The sequence below is a fragment of the Eucyclogobius newberryi genome, unplaced genomic scaffold (assembly GCF_026437365.1).
Source record: "Eucyclogobius newberryi isolate DKJ021-1_F unplaced genomic scaffold, fEucNew1.0.hap1 SCAF_21, whole genome shotgun sequence".
Taxonomy (NCBI): domain Eukaryota; kingdom Metazoa; phylum Chordata; class Actinopteri; order Gobiiformes; family Gobiidae; genus Eucyclogobius; species Eucyclogobius newberryi.
The window spans coordinates 25,438,894-25,454,836 of NW_027315846.1; the positions used below are offsets into that span (position 1 = coordinate 25,438,894).

The following is a 15,943-nucleotide window of genomic DNA, read 5'->3' on the forward strand; positions in this document are numbered from 1 at the left end:
TCATCCCTTGCCTTTAAGATTATGAAATTCCATCTACATTTTGTACATTTAGTAATCCTGGGATTCATTTTGACATCTAGATTGTTCCAAATTCAGATTTGCAGAATATATTCATGAACAAAGTAAACGAAAAAAAGTAAAAAATAAATAAATATAAACAAAAAATGCTAATATTGACCCAATTTGTCAGATCTCCCACCTCCCTTCTATTTGAGATATTTTGAGAGTGTGTTTATTTTATTATTATTTTAACGTCCAACCTGCTTTAATTACAAGTATTTAAGAAAAAAAAAATGTTTTTGTTTTTTATACGTCAAACTGATCAACATTTTCAATGGAATAGATCTCACATCTCCATTTCCTTTGGGATTATGGAGTTCCATTTATGTTTTCTGAAATATTTCAGTGTTAATTTTGAGGTTGGTGGTTCAGAATCACAAAATTATTAACAAAACATATTAAAAAAACACTGAAAATTATTTAAATTGCCAAATAGACCTCCATTCCCTTTAGGATTGTGGAGCTCATTTTACACTTTCTGAAATATTTTTGGGTTTTTTGGAGTTTGGGATTCAGAATCATGGAATCTAAGAACAAAACTATTAAAATAATCCAAATTGTCAAGGGATTATGGCCTCCATCTACATTTTCTGAAATAGTTTGAAATAATGACATAGATCTCCTACCTCCTTTCCCTTTTCTGGGGTTATTTAGAGTTTGGGGTTCAGAATCACAGGATGTAAAGGACAAAACCCTTTAGTTCCATCGTCCTACGCCCTTCCTCTGCACCTTCTCCTCCTAAACCTCCCTCCCTCCCTGCTCCTCTCCTCCTCTCGGTCAGAACACACAAGCAGCGCACACACACGGGTGGTCGACATCAATCCCACTTTTATTTGGAGACAGAATAGAAGATGTTGTTCCTGGTCTGTTGTTTTTTGTTTGTTTGTCGGTTTACATTTGAAAAGCACTCTGTGAAAAAACCGTAGCACCACCACAGGGCAGGGTCTTTTCGCCCAATTTCCATGGATAAAAAGTCACTGTTTTGTGCTATGTTTCCTCGGCCTTGATTGGGAAGATATTTCGTTCGTTCTTTGATATAAAAAAAGACTAGCACTTTGTCATATTCCAGTCATTTGCAAAAGAAATCTGCATCGTTCAGTCACAACAAATACATTGAGAGCAAATAAAAAAAGATCTGGGCGGCATTGAGCATAATCCAAGCAGGGAATCAGCGTCCATGATTATTATTATAATTATATTATATTTATATATTTATATGTATACATTTATATTATGTTATATACAAGTATGGCACTTGATTACACAAAGCAAGAGAAAAGTCGACAAATAAAAGCAGTGGGCGCTTTGGTGTGTCAGAAAAGAAAGGATGTGACAGACGTGAGCTGCAGGTTTGTGGTGTGGAGCGTGGAATGGTTCACACGTTAAGGTAAAGTGGTGCGGCACAGGCAACAAAAAAGAAGACATGAAGGACGCAGATGACGCGGAGGTGCGGGGCAGGCTCTGAGGCTGATCCGTGCCCACAAACCTCTGCTGATGTTTAATTAGGTTGGTGCCAAAACGAAACCTCTCAGAAAGAGCGTTTTTGGATAAAGCCAGGCTCTCAGTGTTCACCTTTAGTGCAATTGAGCATCGCCTCCGGGACAAGCCACTGCACCACCTGGAACGCCTCGGACCCGGTAAAAATCCGACTAAAAAGTTGCATCAGTGCAGTAATAAATAAGTCACAAACGTGTAATCCACGCCCGAGTCTGAAACAACTCAAACAGCCCACTTCAGTCCCGGCGACAGTCCGTCCGCTCGCGTGTATCCCGCACTCACACGCGCTCACACGCGCTCACACGTACGCAGAGTCACTGGACTGAGTGCGCCCAAAGTTGGGGACACTCATGCGGGGCAAGTCCTTGTTCCGGATCTCGTAGATGGACTTCCTGCGCGCCTGTACGCCTCGCACGGCTGTTTTGATTTTCCTCCAGCCGAGGTGATTGAGCTCGGCCAGGTTGAGTATCACGCAGAAGCCGCTCACGGCGAACATGAAGACCAGAAAGACGGTCTTCTCCGTGGGGCGGGACACGTAGCACTCGACGTCTTTAATGCACGGGTAGCGGTCGCACTCGTACACGGAGGGCACGTTGAAGCCGTACAGGAAGTACTGGCCCACGAGGAAGCCTATCTCCAACGCGTTCCGGAACACTACCTGTATAATGTAGAAGCGCGAGATGCCCTCCTGCCGCCGCATTTTGGACTTGGTAGTTCTCATGGCCGAGTTGGGGATCTCCTTCACCTCCAGACAGTCCGGTTCCGCCTCTTTGGTGGAGTTCTCCGTGTTCTGCAGTACTCCGTTCACGATGGTGTTCTTGATCTTTTTGCTCTCGTCGCGTTTGAGTGAGTCTTGGTCCTTGTTGTCCAGCGTCAGGTAGACGGTGGAGAAGCGGCGCTCCTTCTGCTTGGCGGACTGGTGCACGGAGTATGTGATGAAGCAGAGGCTGGGCGTGCACACCATGATGATCTGGAAGACCCAGTAGCGGATGTGCGAGATGGGGAAGGCCTTGTCGTAGCACGCCTGGTTACAGCCCGGCTGCAGCGTGTTGCAGACGAACATGGTCTGCTCGTCGTCGTACACCGTCTCCCCCACGATGGCCACGATCAGGATCCGGAAGATGACCACCACCGTCAGCAGGATCCTGCGGGACAAGCACACACACAGTCAGCAGGCGAGGGGCGCGCCACAGCGGCGGGCTGTGCGCTCGGGGAGCTGTCCGGTGCTGAAACACGCTCCCCGCTCTGCTCGGGTCCACGAGGGATACTTACTGCCCTCTGCCCGCGCATGTGTGTGTGCTGTGTAGGGGACATGTGCAGGGTTAGCGTGGGGCCTTTGGACACAGCTTTTACAACAATCACAGGATTTGTACACTACACATGTTATAACACATGTTATTACACATGTTATTACACAATACAGTGGCCTGGCCGTGAGAGACAGAAAGAGACAATACAAACATGGCAGAGTGTGTGTGAGAGTGTGAGAGTGTGTGAGTGTGTGTGATCCCGGTCTCGGGGCGCACAGCCCGCTTTCGGTCAGACACTGGAGACGTAGAGACGTGGAGACGCAGCAGCTTCCCGGTGCTCCGGTAACAGAGGACATCACAGCACAGGTCCACAACACAGACACGGGACTGAGCATAGGGTGGACCACAGGACTGACTACAGGAGTGAGGAGTGAAGCTCGGAACCTCTGAGCACATACAGAGACGGGGGAATGGGGGCCATGCTAAAGACGGTCCTGGAGGCTGCTGCTCTTCTCTTACCTGCCGATCATCGTGGAGTGCTGCTGGACAGCAGCCTCCAGGAGCCTCTCTAGTATAGTCCATTCCCCCATTTCTGTGCATTCGGAGCAAACGTTGATACGGTACTGTGATCAAATCCCTCCGAGCAGCGGTGAGCGTTAGTCCCGGCTCTCAGCTGGGCTCAGGCTCCAGAGCAGACGCACATCCAAGTTGTACGCTGCTGCGGCTTCCTCTCCTACTGTCCTCTGCCGCTCCTCCGCTTCCTCCGCTGCCGCTCGGTCCGTGCGTTCGAGCGCTCTACTGGTTGTGTTATGTGTGGAGCGCGCAGCACCGCTCCTGCTGTGTGCGCTCCCACGACGCGTCCACACCGCTCCCTGTCATGGGGGGCAGTGATCACTGTAAGCCCTCCTATTTTCGATCTTCAGATCACGCTGATGCCACTGTGTCTGCGGCAGGAGGCTGGACTTAATGTCTTCAGCGTTAATCCGCCTTTAAGTAGTCTCCCCCGCCCCTGCGTCACGTACGTGCAGCTCACAGGTCTGTGGCGCAGCGCCAGGACCGGGACCGGGACCAGCCTCGTGTTACACTTTCACTTGTGCCATGACATGAGTAGAATCACTCTAAAGTCGTGTGTGTGTGTGTGTGTGTGTCCACTTCTTGGAGTCCCAAATGAGCTGGACTCTACTGTGCGTCCTCGTGCACACAGCCCCCTCTCGCGCTCGTGCGGTGGACTGGTCCGTGGAGTCAGCGCCTCGGGCACAGCAGCGCGCGCCGTGGACACCGTGACTGACAGGAGCACAGTGTTAAGCGCTTTACGGCTCTACCCCGTGTCTCCGTGTGCTGCGCGCGCGCCTGTGTCTCCGCGTGCGTGTGAAACAGAAGGCATCCTGACACCTCAGAACAACAGCACAACATTCTCCCGGAACCATTAACAGTGTGGTTAATACACTTTTATTTCCACTGAGAATGAGACAGGCCTGAACAAAGCCTGTTTATTTCCTTCAATCTCATCAATAAGAACGCGAGCATTTCCTCCATTCACACGCGCGCGCACACACACAGACGCACGCACACACACACACACACACACACACACACACTGCAGTACAATCTCGAGTTGCAGGCCGAGGAGCAGGTGAGAGAGATGCGCACCGTTACCTGACCCGCTCCGTTCCTTGAGTATAGAACTTGTACTTTTGATTGGCCTCGGCTTAGTTTCTTTAGAGTGGTGGTTAGTTAACCCTTGTGTCACCCTCAAATATAGTGCACGGGTTAAACTTTTCTTCTTTTTTTACTATTTATGTTTTAAACATAAAACAAGAAAAACAACACACAAATATGGAAAGAAAAAAGATTTTAAAAAATCATGTTGTGGAGAGAGGAGGGAGGCGCCTGTGGGTCACCCAGACTCGAAAATAAAATACAGATACAGGAGCCAAGTGAAAGGGTATAGCACATTTTCTAAAATCCATTTAAAAACGTATCGGTATTTTAAGAGTATAATGTTGGAAAAGTACAGATGCCTATTTTCAAATGTTGTGAAGTAAAAGTAAAATGTAATTAAACATGTTGCAAAATACAATACCTCTGGTTCTACTTCTGGTTGTCCCTAATTTAAATGTCATGTGAACATTGGGCACATTTTCATGGCCAGTAAAAATGTTATAACTAGAAATGTCACATAACCCAATCATTAGATGTGATCTGTGTTTACAGCATCAGAGAAATCTGATCATCAAAAACACCTGCCGACATGTGTCATCAATGGGTTTTTAGAGAAACTGTCCACTACACACTGAAATGAAGAGCATTTCTGACTCGAGAACGATCACTTCTTTAGGATTGAAAAAATCAAAAGTGTGCACATGTATGAAAGTGAATGAGTGAGGGTGAATGAGCACTGTAAGTGTAAATCTGCACTGATGCATACATAGCCTGTGCTCCATGTGAACAGCACGGCCTCATGAGTTGGAATTGAGCTCTGACAATTTGCTGCATGTCCTTCCACAGTCTCATTCCCATTTTCACACTATAAAATCCCGTAATAAAGCCTACGGGACAAAAAATCTTAAACAAAGGGGGGGAAAGAAAAAAGAAGGCGAAAGCTACAAGCTACAAGCTTTGTTTTGACCCTGTCCCTGCCAATTGTATTGTAATTGTATTCGGAAGACAAAGTACAAGTCTCTTTCTCTCTTTCTCTTTCATCTTTTCTTTGCCACATTAGTATGCCCTTTTTTGTTTTTTTTGTTTGCACTATTTTCCTTGTTAAAGTCTGCACGTGTGAACAATCAGAAACAAACCAGATGACTCACATCAGATGGAACTGTTTCCATGACATTTCAATAATCTGAGAACTCCAGAAATGTGTGCGTGTAAACGCCGCCTGCTCGTCACTGCTTTGTGTGGAAAGTTTCACAGTTTAGCATTAAACTTATACATCTTGATTCAATTAAAGGTAATTTTATTGCTTCAAAACACACTTTCTTACTTTGAGGGGAGTCACCTCTCCACAGATCTGACCTGTAATTTGGCGTGATGGCATCAGTCATATTGTGAAACATTCTGAGCATGTCAAATTACATCTCCATGGAAACTAATTGGTGACCAGGTACTAATGTATACTAAATATGGTACTCATTTTGAGTATCAATAAAAAAAAATACAGGACAAAATGTAATGTGTCCTAAACAGTTTTAGAATATTCTTGAGCTTTATTGTCAATAATATACATTTTTAAAAAAAATGCACTTTAGTGTAAACAAACATTTTGGTGACGACAAAAATGTAGCTGCTTTTAAAGCTGGAAGACACATGAAGGAGAAAGAGAAGAGAAAAGGAAAGCGAAAGAGGAGAAGAGAGCGCTTTTAGAAACACTTCCGGTGGACGATGGATGGTCCGGCCTCGTCGTACTCCTGTTTACTGATCCACATCTGCTGGAAGGTGGACAGCGAGGCCAGGATGGAGCCTCCGATCCAGACTGAGTACTTCCTCTCAGGCGGAGCAACAATCTGAAGAGGGCAGAACAGGTGGAGGCGGGGCTTATCAACTCAACAGTTATGAACAGGAAGTCAATGAACCATGGACCTACTATTACTAAGCCGTTTAAGAGAAATATTGGGGTTTACAGAGAATAAAATGTAAAATAATGATCTACATACATTAAAATTATATTCTAAATAGTTGTCGGTGTAATCCCTCATTCGTCCAGGCGTGTTCCATAGTAGAAAAAGCTTCAGTTGTAGTCATCTGGATTCAGTTAGAAAAAATAGACGTTTCGACTCTCATCCAAGAGTCATTGTCAATAAAAGAATTTAGATCGAGAACTCCGATATTAATACTGTTCTGTGGTAAGACCCGCCCATTGGGCGGAGCCTTCCTGAAGTAGAAAGAGTTGTTTGTTTCAACAGAAACTCCCCCCTTGTATCTACCGAGCTAGCCTATTCAGAATCTTAATGGGCTATTAGAATCCTCTTTGTCTTTGTGAGACCCTGGCTCAACCACCCTGAGTACCTGATTAGCATCTAAATGTCCTGGTCCTGGTCCTCTACCTTTCCAGGGGTTCAGAATCCCATTATAAATAACAGGAAGATGAAACCTAAGCCCTCCATTTCTGTTTAAAGAAGGTCTTTCTTTTTTAACAAAAATAGCTTCCTTGACTCCTCTTTCAAACCATCTTTTCTCCTGCTTAAAACCTTCACCTCACCGTCTTCAAACGAGTGATTAGAGGCTTCAAGATGGAGATGCACGGCGCTCTGAGGTCCTGAACTTGTATTTCTTCTGTGCTGATAGAGCCTCTTGTGTAGAGGCTGTTTCGTCTCACCTATGTAACGTTCTTTACAGCTTTCTTCACTGCATTGGATCGAATAAACTACATTGCTCTGTTTTTGAGTCGGCAACTTGTCCTTAGGATGAACCAGTTTTTGTCTTAAAGTGTTTCCTGGTTTAAAATAAACAGGGACTTCGTGTTGTCTAAAAATTCTCTGCAGTTTTTCCGACAGGCCAGACACATAAGGGATAGAAACACCCTTCCTTCTCTGTTCAGTTTCCCTTTTGTCCTGCTTCTTGGTTCTCTTCACTCTGTTGAGAGCCCAAGCGGGGTAACCACAGGCTGAGAGGGCATTTCGGACATGTTTTTCCTCTTTCTTCTTGCCCTCTGAGCTGGTGGGCACACCTTGAGCTCTGTGTTGTAAGGTTCTGATCACTCCCAGCTTGTGCTGTAGTGGGTGGTTGGAACCAAAGAGCAGATACTGGTCCGTGTGTGTAGGTTTCCTATATACTTCTATTTGGAGTTTCCCGTCCTCTCCTCTGAATCGCTTGGCCTTTCTTGATTGTTCCACGATCAGAGGAGAGGACGGGAAACTATTTCAACTGAATGTTGAAACAAACAACTCTTGCTACTTCAGGAAGGCTCCTCCCAATGGGCGGGTCTTACCACAGAACAGTATTAATATCGGAGTTCTCGATCTAAATTCTTTTATTGACAATGACTCTTGGATGAGAGTCGAAACATCTATTTTTTCTAACTGAGTCCAGATGACTACAACTGAAGCTTTTTCTACTATTCTAAATAGTTGAAAAAAGCATCATGTGTCTCCATTAATGCAACACTGTATAATGCATATGTATGGACTGGATGCACTCTTTTGGCTGGATCTCCTCACCTTGATCTTCATGGTGCTGGGGGCCAGGGCCGTGATCTCCTTCTGCATGCTGTCAGCGATGCCCGGGTACATGGTGGTTCCTCCGGACAGCACGTTGTTGGCGTACAGGTCCTTCCGTATGTCGATGTCACACTTCATGATGCTATTGTAGGTGGTTTCATGGATGCCCGCCGACTCCATGCCTGTCAACAACACGAGGAGGAGTCTGGTTCAAACAGCCCACTGCAGCTGTCGGGACCAACTGTGACCATTAGCACATCAGACAGTGGCCCCGGCTAAAGGGCCGCTGGACTCATGAACACTTCCTAAACACTGTCACTTAAAACACAATTTAATCACTCACTGCACTGTTCACTTTCTCCCCTACAATGTATATCTGTTATGACTTATTCATTGTTTTATTGTTTTGTGTTGCATCGAAACACCAGGACAAGTTCCTATGTTTGTGATTTTTGTTCATTGACAATGGAAATAAACCTTTTCTGATTCTGATTCTGAAATGTTTAGGTTGATATGAATTTGTGGATGTAAAAAATATGGTTTACATGGTTTACACGTTCATATGGGGAGAACTTTACAAAAACTGTTGGACAATAACAGCTTTTCCGCCAAATACAATAAAAGTTTCAAAATGTTTGTCGACTTTATGTCACAAGTGGCACTGAAAAATCTCATGACGAGTCGGAGACAGAAGAATGTTTTTTCAGTTCCTCTGAACGTATGGTGATTCTAATGTATGGTGATTCTAATGTATGGTGATTCTAATGTATGGTGATTCTAATGTATGGTGATTCTAATGTATGGTGATTCTAATGTATGGTGATTCTAATGTATGGTGATTCTAATGTGTGGTGATTCTAATGTGTGGTATTTTAGATGACTCTATAATAAAGCATCATTATACTGCACAATTTGATAATCTTGTAAGATACAGTATATATATATATATGTGACATTGCAAGACATGAGGAATTATAATGATAAGACAGTACACACTACACTGTGCGATGGGTCACATAATCAGTTTGTCAAGCAAATAGCAGGCTCTTGGCTCCGTGTGGTGAAGAGACAAAGTAACAGAGGCTAGCTCTACATGCTAACAGTGTTTACTGCTGGTCACATGTTTGTGTTTTCTGCTGGTCACATGTTTGTGTTTACTGCTGGTCACATGTTTGTGTTTACTGCTGGTCACATGTTTGTGTTTACTGCTGGTCACATGTTTGTGTTTACTGCTGGTCACATGTTTGTGTTTACTGCTGGTCACATGTTTGTGTTTACTGCTGGTCACATGTTTGTGTTTACTGTTGGTCACAGAGATTGATCATGAGTGAGAGGAGGACTCAATCTGTGACAAAGATTGAAAAATATTGCAACTCTCTGTCGAATGATGAAAGTTTAATCTTTTTCCCTGTCTCACTCTGAGACCTATAACCCACCATTTTGAGCCATGACTCAGGATTTTCCCCACAATCTGAAATCTTTCATCACAGACAGGCAAAATCGTGCAGAGGGCACCTGTACCTAAACAAAAAAAAAAACTGGACTAAACTGGAGCATGTGAAAATAGTGTGTGTAATTACTCATGACGCACCGATGAAAGATGGCTGGAGGAGAGTCTCAGGACACCGGAACCTCTCGTTGCCAATGGTGATGACCTGTCCATCGGGAAGCTCATAGCTCTTCTCTAGGGAGGAGGAGGAGGCGACTGTTGCCATCTCGTTCCCAAAGTCCAGCGCCACATAGCACAGTTTCCCCTTAATGTCACGCACGATCTCACGCTCAGCTGCAGGGGTCACATAAAGTCAGTGAAAACCACATGTAAAATAATTATGAGTTATTATGTTATGAGCGGGGGCACAACCTGTTGTGACAAAGGAATAGCCCCTCTCTGTCAGGATCTTCATGAGGTAGTCTGTCAGGTCACGTCCGGCCAGGTCCAGATGCATGATAGCGTGTGGCAGAGCGTAGCCCTCATAGATGGGCATATTGTGTGTCACACCATCACCAGAGTCCAGAAAAATACCTGCAGACATCACTGAGTTAAGCCACCAGCTCTGTGTGTGAGGACCTGTGTGTGAGGACCTGTGTGTGAGGACCTTTGTGTGAGGACCTGTGTGTGAGGACAGGTGTGTGAGGACAGGTGTGTGAGGACCTGTGTGTGAGGACCTGTGTGTGAGGACCTGTGTGTGAGGACCTGTGTGTGAGGACAGGTGTGTGAGGACAGGTGTGTGAGGACATGTGTGTGAGGACCTGTGTGTGAGGACATGTGTGTGAGGACCTGTGTGTGAGGACAGGTGTGTGAGGACAGGTGTGTGAGGACATGTGTGTGAGGACATGTGTGTGAGGACAGGTGTGTGAGGACCTGTGTGTGAGGACAGGTGTGTGAGGACATGTGTGTGAGGACATGTGTGTGAGGACATGTGTGTGAGGACCTGTGTGTGAGGACAGGTGTGTGAGGACATGTGTGTGAGGACCTGTGTGTGAGGACAGGTGTGTGAGGACATGTGTGTGAGGACATGTGTGTGAGGACAGGTGTGTGAGAACAGGTGTGGGAGGACATGTGTGTGAGGACATGGGTGTGAGGACAGGTGTGTGAGGACATGGGTGTGAGGACATGTGTGTGAGGACCTGTGTGTGAGGACATGTGTGTGAGGACATGTGTGTGAGGACATGGGTGTGAGGACATGTGTGTGAGGACATGTGTGTGAGGACAGGTGTGTGAGGACATGTGTGTGAGGACATGGGTGTGAGGACATGTGTGTGAGGACAGGTGTGTGAGGACATGTGTGTGAGGACATGTGTGTGAGGACAGGTGTGTGAGGACCTGTGTGTGAGGACCTGTGTGTGAGGACCTGTGTGTGAGGACCTGTGTGTGAGGACATGAGTGTGAGGACATGTGTGTGAGGACATGAGTGTGAGGACATGTGTGTGAGGACATGAGTGTGAGGACATGAGTGTGAGGACATGTGTGTGAGGACATGAGTGTGAGGACATGAGTGTGAGGACATGTGTGTGAGGACATGTGTGTGAGGACCTGTGTGTGAGGACCTGTGTGTGAGGAAAGGTGTGTGAGGACATGTGTGTGAGGACATGAGTGTGAGGACATGTGTGTGAGGACATGAGTGTGAGGACATGTGTGTGAGGACATGAGTGTGAGGACATGAGTGTGAGGACAGGTGTGTGAGGACATGTGTGTGAGGACATGAGTGTGAGGACATGTATGTGAGGACATGAGTGTGAGGACATGAGTGTGAGGACAGGTGTGTGAGGACATGAGTGTGAGGACATGTGTGTGAGGACATGAGTGTGAGGACATGTGTGTGAGGACCTGTGTGTAAGGACATGTGTGTGAGGACAGGTGTGTAAGGACAGGTGTGTGAGGACAGGTGTGTGAGGACCTGTGTGTGAGGACCTGTGTGTGAGGACATGTGTGTGAGGACATGAGTGTGAGGACATGAGTGTGAGGACAGGTGTGTGAGGACATGTGTGTGAGGACATGAGTGTGAGGACATGTGTGTGAGGACCTGTGTGTGAGGACATGTGTGTGAGGACAGGTGTGTGAGGACATGAGTGTGAGGACCTGTGTGTGAGGACATGTGTGTGAGGACATGTGTGTGAGGACATGAGTGTGAGGACATGTGTGTGAGGACCTGTGTGTGAGGACATGTGTGTGAGGACAGGTGTGTGAGGACATGAGTGTGAGGACAGGTGTGTGAGGACATGTGTGTGAGGACATGTGTGTGAGGACATGAGTGTGAGGACATGTGTGTGAGGACATGAGTGTGAGGACATGAGTGTGAGGACATGTGTGTGAGGACCTGTGTGTGAGGACATGTGTGTGAGGACAGGTGTGTGAGGACATGAGTGTGAGGACAGGTGTGTGAGGACATGTGTGTGAGGACATGTTTGTGAGGACATGAGTGTGAGGACATGTGTGTGAGGACCTGTGTGTGAGGACAGGTGTGTGAGGACATGTGTGTGAGGACATGTGTGTGAGGACAGGTGTGTGAGGACATGAGTGTGAGGACATGAGTGTGAGGACATGTGTGTGAGGACATGTGTGTGAGGACATGAGTGTGAGGACATGTGTGTGAGGACATGTGTGTGAGGACATGAGTGTGAGGACATGTGTGTGAGGACATGTGTGTGAGGACATGAGTGTGAGGACATGTGTGTGAGGACATGAGTGTGAGGACATGTGTGTGAGGACCTGTGTGTGAGGACATGAGTGTGAGGACATGAGTGTGAGGACATGTGTGTGAGGACATGAGTGTGAGGACATGTGTGTGAGGACATGAGTGTGAGGACATGTGTGTGAGGACCTGTGTGTGAGGACACGTGTGTGAGGACATGAGTGTGAGGACATGTGTGTGAGGACATGAGTGTGAGGACATGTGTGTGAGGACCTGTGTGTGAGGACATGTGTGTGAGGACATGAGTGTGAGGACATGTGTGTGAGGACATGTGTGTGAGGACCTGTGTGTGAGGACAGGTGTGTGAGGACATGAGTGTGAGGACAGGTGTGTGAGGACATGTGTGTGAGGACAGGTGCACACAGACAGGCGGTGCACAGAGACAGGTGCACACAGGCAGGTGCACACAGACAGGCGCACACAGGCAGGTGTTGCACACAGGCAGGTGCACACATACAGGCGCACACAGGCAGGTGTTGCACACAGGCAGGTGCACACATACAGGTGCACACAGACAGGTGCACACAGGCAGGTGGTGCACACAGGCAGGTGCACACATACAGGTGCACACTGACAGGTGCACACAGGCAGGTGGTGCACACAGACAGGTGCACACAGACAGGTGCACACAGGCAGGTGGTGCACACAGACAGGTGCACACAGACAGGTGCACACAGGCAGGTGGTGCACACAGACAGGTGCACACAGACAGGTGCACACAGGTAGGTGGTGCACACAGACAGGTGCACACAGACAGGTGCACACAGGCAGGTGCCCTCCCTCTCACCTGTGGTTCGTCCGGAGGTGTAGAGCGACAGCACGGCCTGGATGGCCACATACATGGCCGGCACGTTGAAGGTCTAATTAATATAGGCCTTGGGGTTGAGGGGGGCCTCTGTGAGGAGGGTGGGGTGCTCCTCAGGGGCCACTCGCAGCTCCTTGTAAAAGGTGTGATGCCAGATCTTCTCCATGTCGTCCCAGTTGGTGATGATGCCGTGCTCGATGGGGTACTTGAGGGTCAGGATGCCCCTTTTGCTCTGAGCTTCATCTCCCACGTAGGAGTCCTTCTGCCCCATGCCCACCATGACGCCCTGCGGACACATAGTGTGTGAGTACGGCTCCACTTTACACTCTGACAGGTGCGTGCACTGATTACCTGGTGACGAGGGCGTCCCACGATAGAAGGGAAGACGGCGCGTGGAGTATCGTCTCCAGCAAAGCTGGCCTTCACCAGGCCAGAGCCGTTGTCACACACCAGAGCGGTGGTCTCATCGTCGTCGCACATGGTCAGGGTCTGCAGACAGTGTTACCATTTCAAAGATCTATTAGACATAATTATCAATCATTGTCATTCTCCTCATTCTGAAACTCATGAATAGCTTTAAAACCTCAAAATGAATGGATTATTTCTGTAACACGACCCGTCAAAGTTTTACAGATTCAATTATTTTTGTTTTATTTGACTAATGGACCATCCCAAGTCCTCTTGCTTTCAAATAAACTTACTCACAACAGGCGCCCACACATCATCCACAGCCGTGCGAAACACCTCCTGTGGCTTTTGAAATACCCTAAACCTTTGCATATCAATAATGAGTTTAAATGTAGACCACCTATAGCTACTGTTATCATCCACGTGAACGTGCAAATGTAAACATCTGAGTCCGATCCCACGTTAAGTTTAGGTCATAATCAGGTCAACTCCCACGCGTCCTCTCCTCTTCAACACGCATCTTTCGCAGGTTGTACTCACCAGTTGAGCATCAAGCAGGCAGGTCCTGAGAGCAAACAGGGGTTGTCCCTTCACTCTACCCCGGCCTCACTTATTTATGCCCTAGTAGTTTCTGTGGGGAGGTTCCACGCTCCGTAAAAAGCCCCTTCCTCTCCATATTTGGCAGCATGCGGCTCCATTGACAGCACCATGAATGGACAGGGAACTCCGTGCGCTGTAATCCATGTATGGAGCCCCAGACAAACACTTCTCTTGCCGCTGATCCCCCGCTCCACTGTCCCTCCATAAATCATCTGCTAAGATCAGTCCCTCGCCCTCGTGGGTCTTTATGCACAGGGAGTCAGAGGACGGAATGTGATTACAATATGTGAGTCTGAGGATCAAAACCTGAAGAATAAAGTCTCCGGAGCACCCGAGACGGGAGATGGCGGAGGAGAGTGGATCGGTGGTCGAAGACGTTCTGGACGGCGTGGAGGAGCAGCCTTTTCTGGCTGCACGTGCCCGGAAACGTAAAAAGTCCCTTAGCTCGTCCGAGGGTTCTGGGAATGAGCAGCAGGATGAGGCTGAAGCTATTGATATCCGGGGTGAGAGCAGAGACTGTAAGGTGATCATAAAGCTTGCACAGGATAGTGCATCCTTTAAGGAGTGGAATTCAGTGGCATTGTCAAAGAGCCTAACTGTAGCTGTGGGAGTGATCAAGAGTGCGAGTGTCCTTAGAGATGGCTCGCTGCTGGTCGTGTGCGAGGACGCAGCTCAGCAACGGAAGGTGATTGGAACTAAACGTCTGGGTGGAAAGGACATTCTTGTGTCTGATGCTGAAAGAAACACGGTCAGAGGAGTTATCGTAGGTGTCCCTACGGCGACGTCTGTGGATGAAGTTAAGGAGAATTTGACTGGAGCTACGGTGGTGGACGCTAGGCGGTTGAAGGTGACCCGGTCTGGGGTGAGATGTGACAGCTTGTCGGTAATGGTAACACTTGAAGGGAGGTGCCTGCCTAGTAAGGTGTTCATTGGGTTCATGTGCCATGACGTTAGGCCATATGTTCCACCGCCCCTGCGTTGCTTTAAGTGCCAGCGCTTTGGGCATATTGCAGCGGTCTGTAGAGGGAGGCAAAGATGTGGTAAATGTGCAGGAGATCACGAGTATGGGAAGTGTGACGTGGGAGCAAAACTGAAGTGCTGTAACTGTGGGGAAGAACATAGCTCTGCCTACGGGGGATGCAGGTTTAGCAAAAGAGCTGCTGAGGTGCAGAAAATAAAGGTCTCTCAAGGTATATCCTATGCAGATGCAGTCAAGAAAGTTTCAAGTAATGAGTTTAGAGTAAATACAGAGAGAGGAGCCAGCGCTGCTCCCAGCCAGGGCGAAATGAGAAAGGCCAGCGTGGCTCCCAAGAAGTGTGAAGGTTTCAAGAGTGGAGGTCCCAAGTGTGCAGGTTCCAGAATTAATGAGAATACCCTGGTTGTGGATAGAGAGGATTTTGTACTCTTTATGGTGGATGTTGTAAACTGTGCTGCTCAGACTCAAAGCAGAACTGAAAGGATCAGGATCATTGCTAAAGCTGCAGGGAGATTCCTTGGAACAAAGGAGCTTGATTGGGCAGATATAGAAAACAGGCTAAAGGCGCTAAATGGGAGTCGGAGTGATGGGGGTCTGCTTTTGGGGAGTCAGAGTGATCAGAGTGACGAGATGGGGGTGCGGGTGGTCTCCTGTCCTCGCCCAGTCTCGTAGACGCACGGCTACCAAGCAGCGACATCAGTGGAAATATTAAAGCCTATAGAATGAAGCCTGAAGAATAAAGCTGTACGGTGGAAGCACCGAACGTCGAAGAAGGAGAGGAAGATGAAGAAGAGTCTCCCTGGAATAAAGCCGGTCGGTCTCTGAAACAACAACAACTATTCTAGTCACAAAGACATATCATGACCTCATGGGCTTTGTAACACCAAAGCAATGGAAGGAGTTCTTTTACGGACTACGACAGAGTCTGAGGACAAAGCACTGGAAGTCAAGGCACTGGAAGAAGAACTGTTAGGACTACGACAAAGTCTAAGGAA

At 47.5% G+C, this 15,943-nt stretch overlaps 1 protein-coding gene and 1 pseudogene across 2 annotated transcripts; both read right to left on the reverse strand.

Annotated features, from left to right (window-relative positions):
- Positions 1 to 868: 868 nt before the first annotated feature.
- On the reverse strand, positions 869 to 3,868 carry LOC140370370 (gap junction delta-2 protein). Of its 2 annotated transcripts, XM_072457499.1 has the most exons (3): positions 3,327 to 3,868; positions 2,830 to 2,856; positions 869 to 2,702 (listed from the first exon to the last, which is right to left on the reverse strand). In XM_072457499.1, exons 1-3 carry the CDS (start codon positions 3,395 to 3,397, stop codon positions 1,856 to 1,858), a joined length of 945 nt encoding a protein of 314 aa, XP_072313600.1. In that variant the 5' UTR covers positions 3,398 to 3,868; the 3' UTR covers positions 869 to 1,855. The 2 variants fall into 2 exon arrangements, with proteins under 2 accessions (XP_072313600.1, XP_072313601.1); XM_072457500.1 differs by lacking the exon at positions 2,830 to 2,856 and having other exon boundaries at positions 3,327 to 3,855.
- Positions 3,869 to 6,044: 2,176 nt separating this feature from the next.
- On the reverse strand, positions 6,045 to 13,954 carry LOC140370260 (actin, alpha cardiac muscle 1-like; annotated as a pseudogene).
- Between the last annotated feature and the right edge of the window lie 1,989 nt (positions 13,955 to 15,943).

Bases quoted from the DNA above. Each gene is read 5' to 3' on its own strand.
- LOC140370370 (XM_072457499.1), bottom strand. From the start codon at position 3,397: ATGGGGGAATGGACTATACTAGAGAGGCTCCTGGAGGCTGCTGTCCAG. The intron at 2,857-3,326 runs GTAAGAGAAGAG...TCCCCTACACAG, and splicing joins CACTCCACGATGATCGGCAG to CACACACACATGCGCGGGCA. The intron at 2,703-2,829 runs GTAAGTATCCCT...CTTGTCCCGCAG, and splicing joins ACATGCGCGGGCAGAGGGCA to GATCCTGCTGACGGTGGTGG.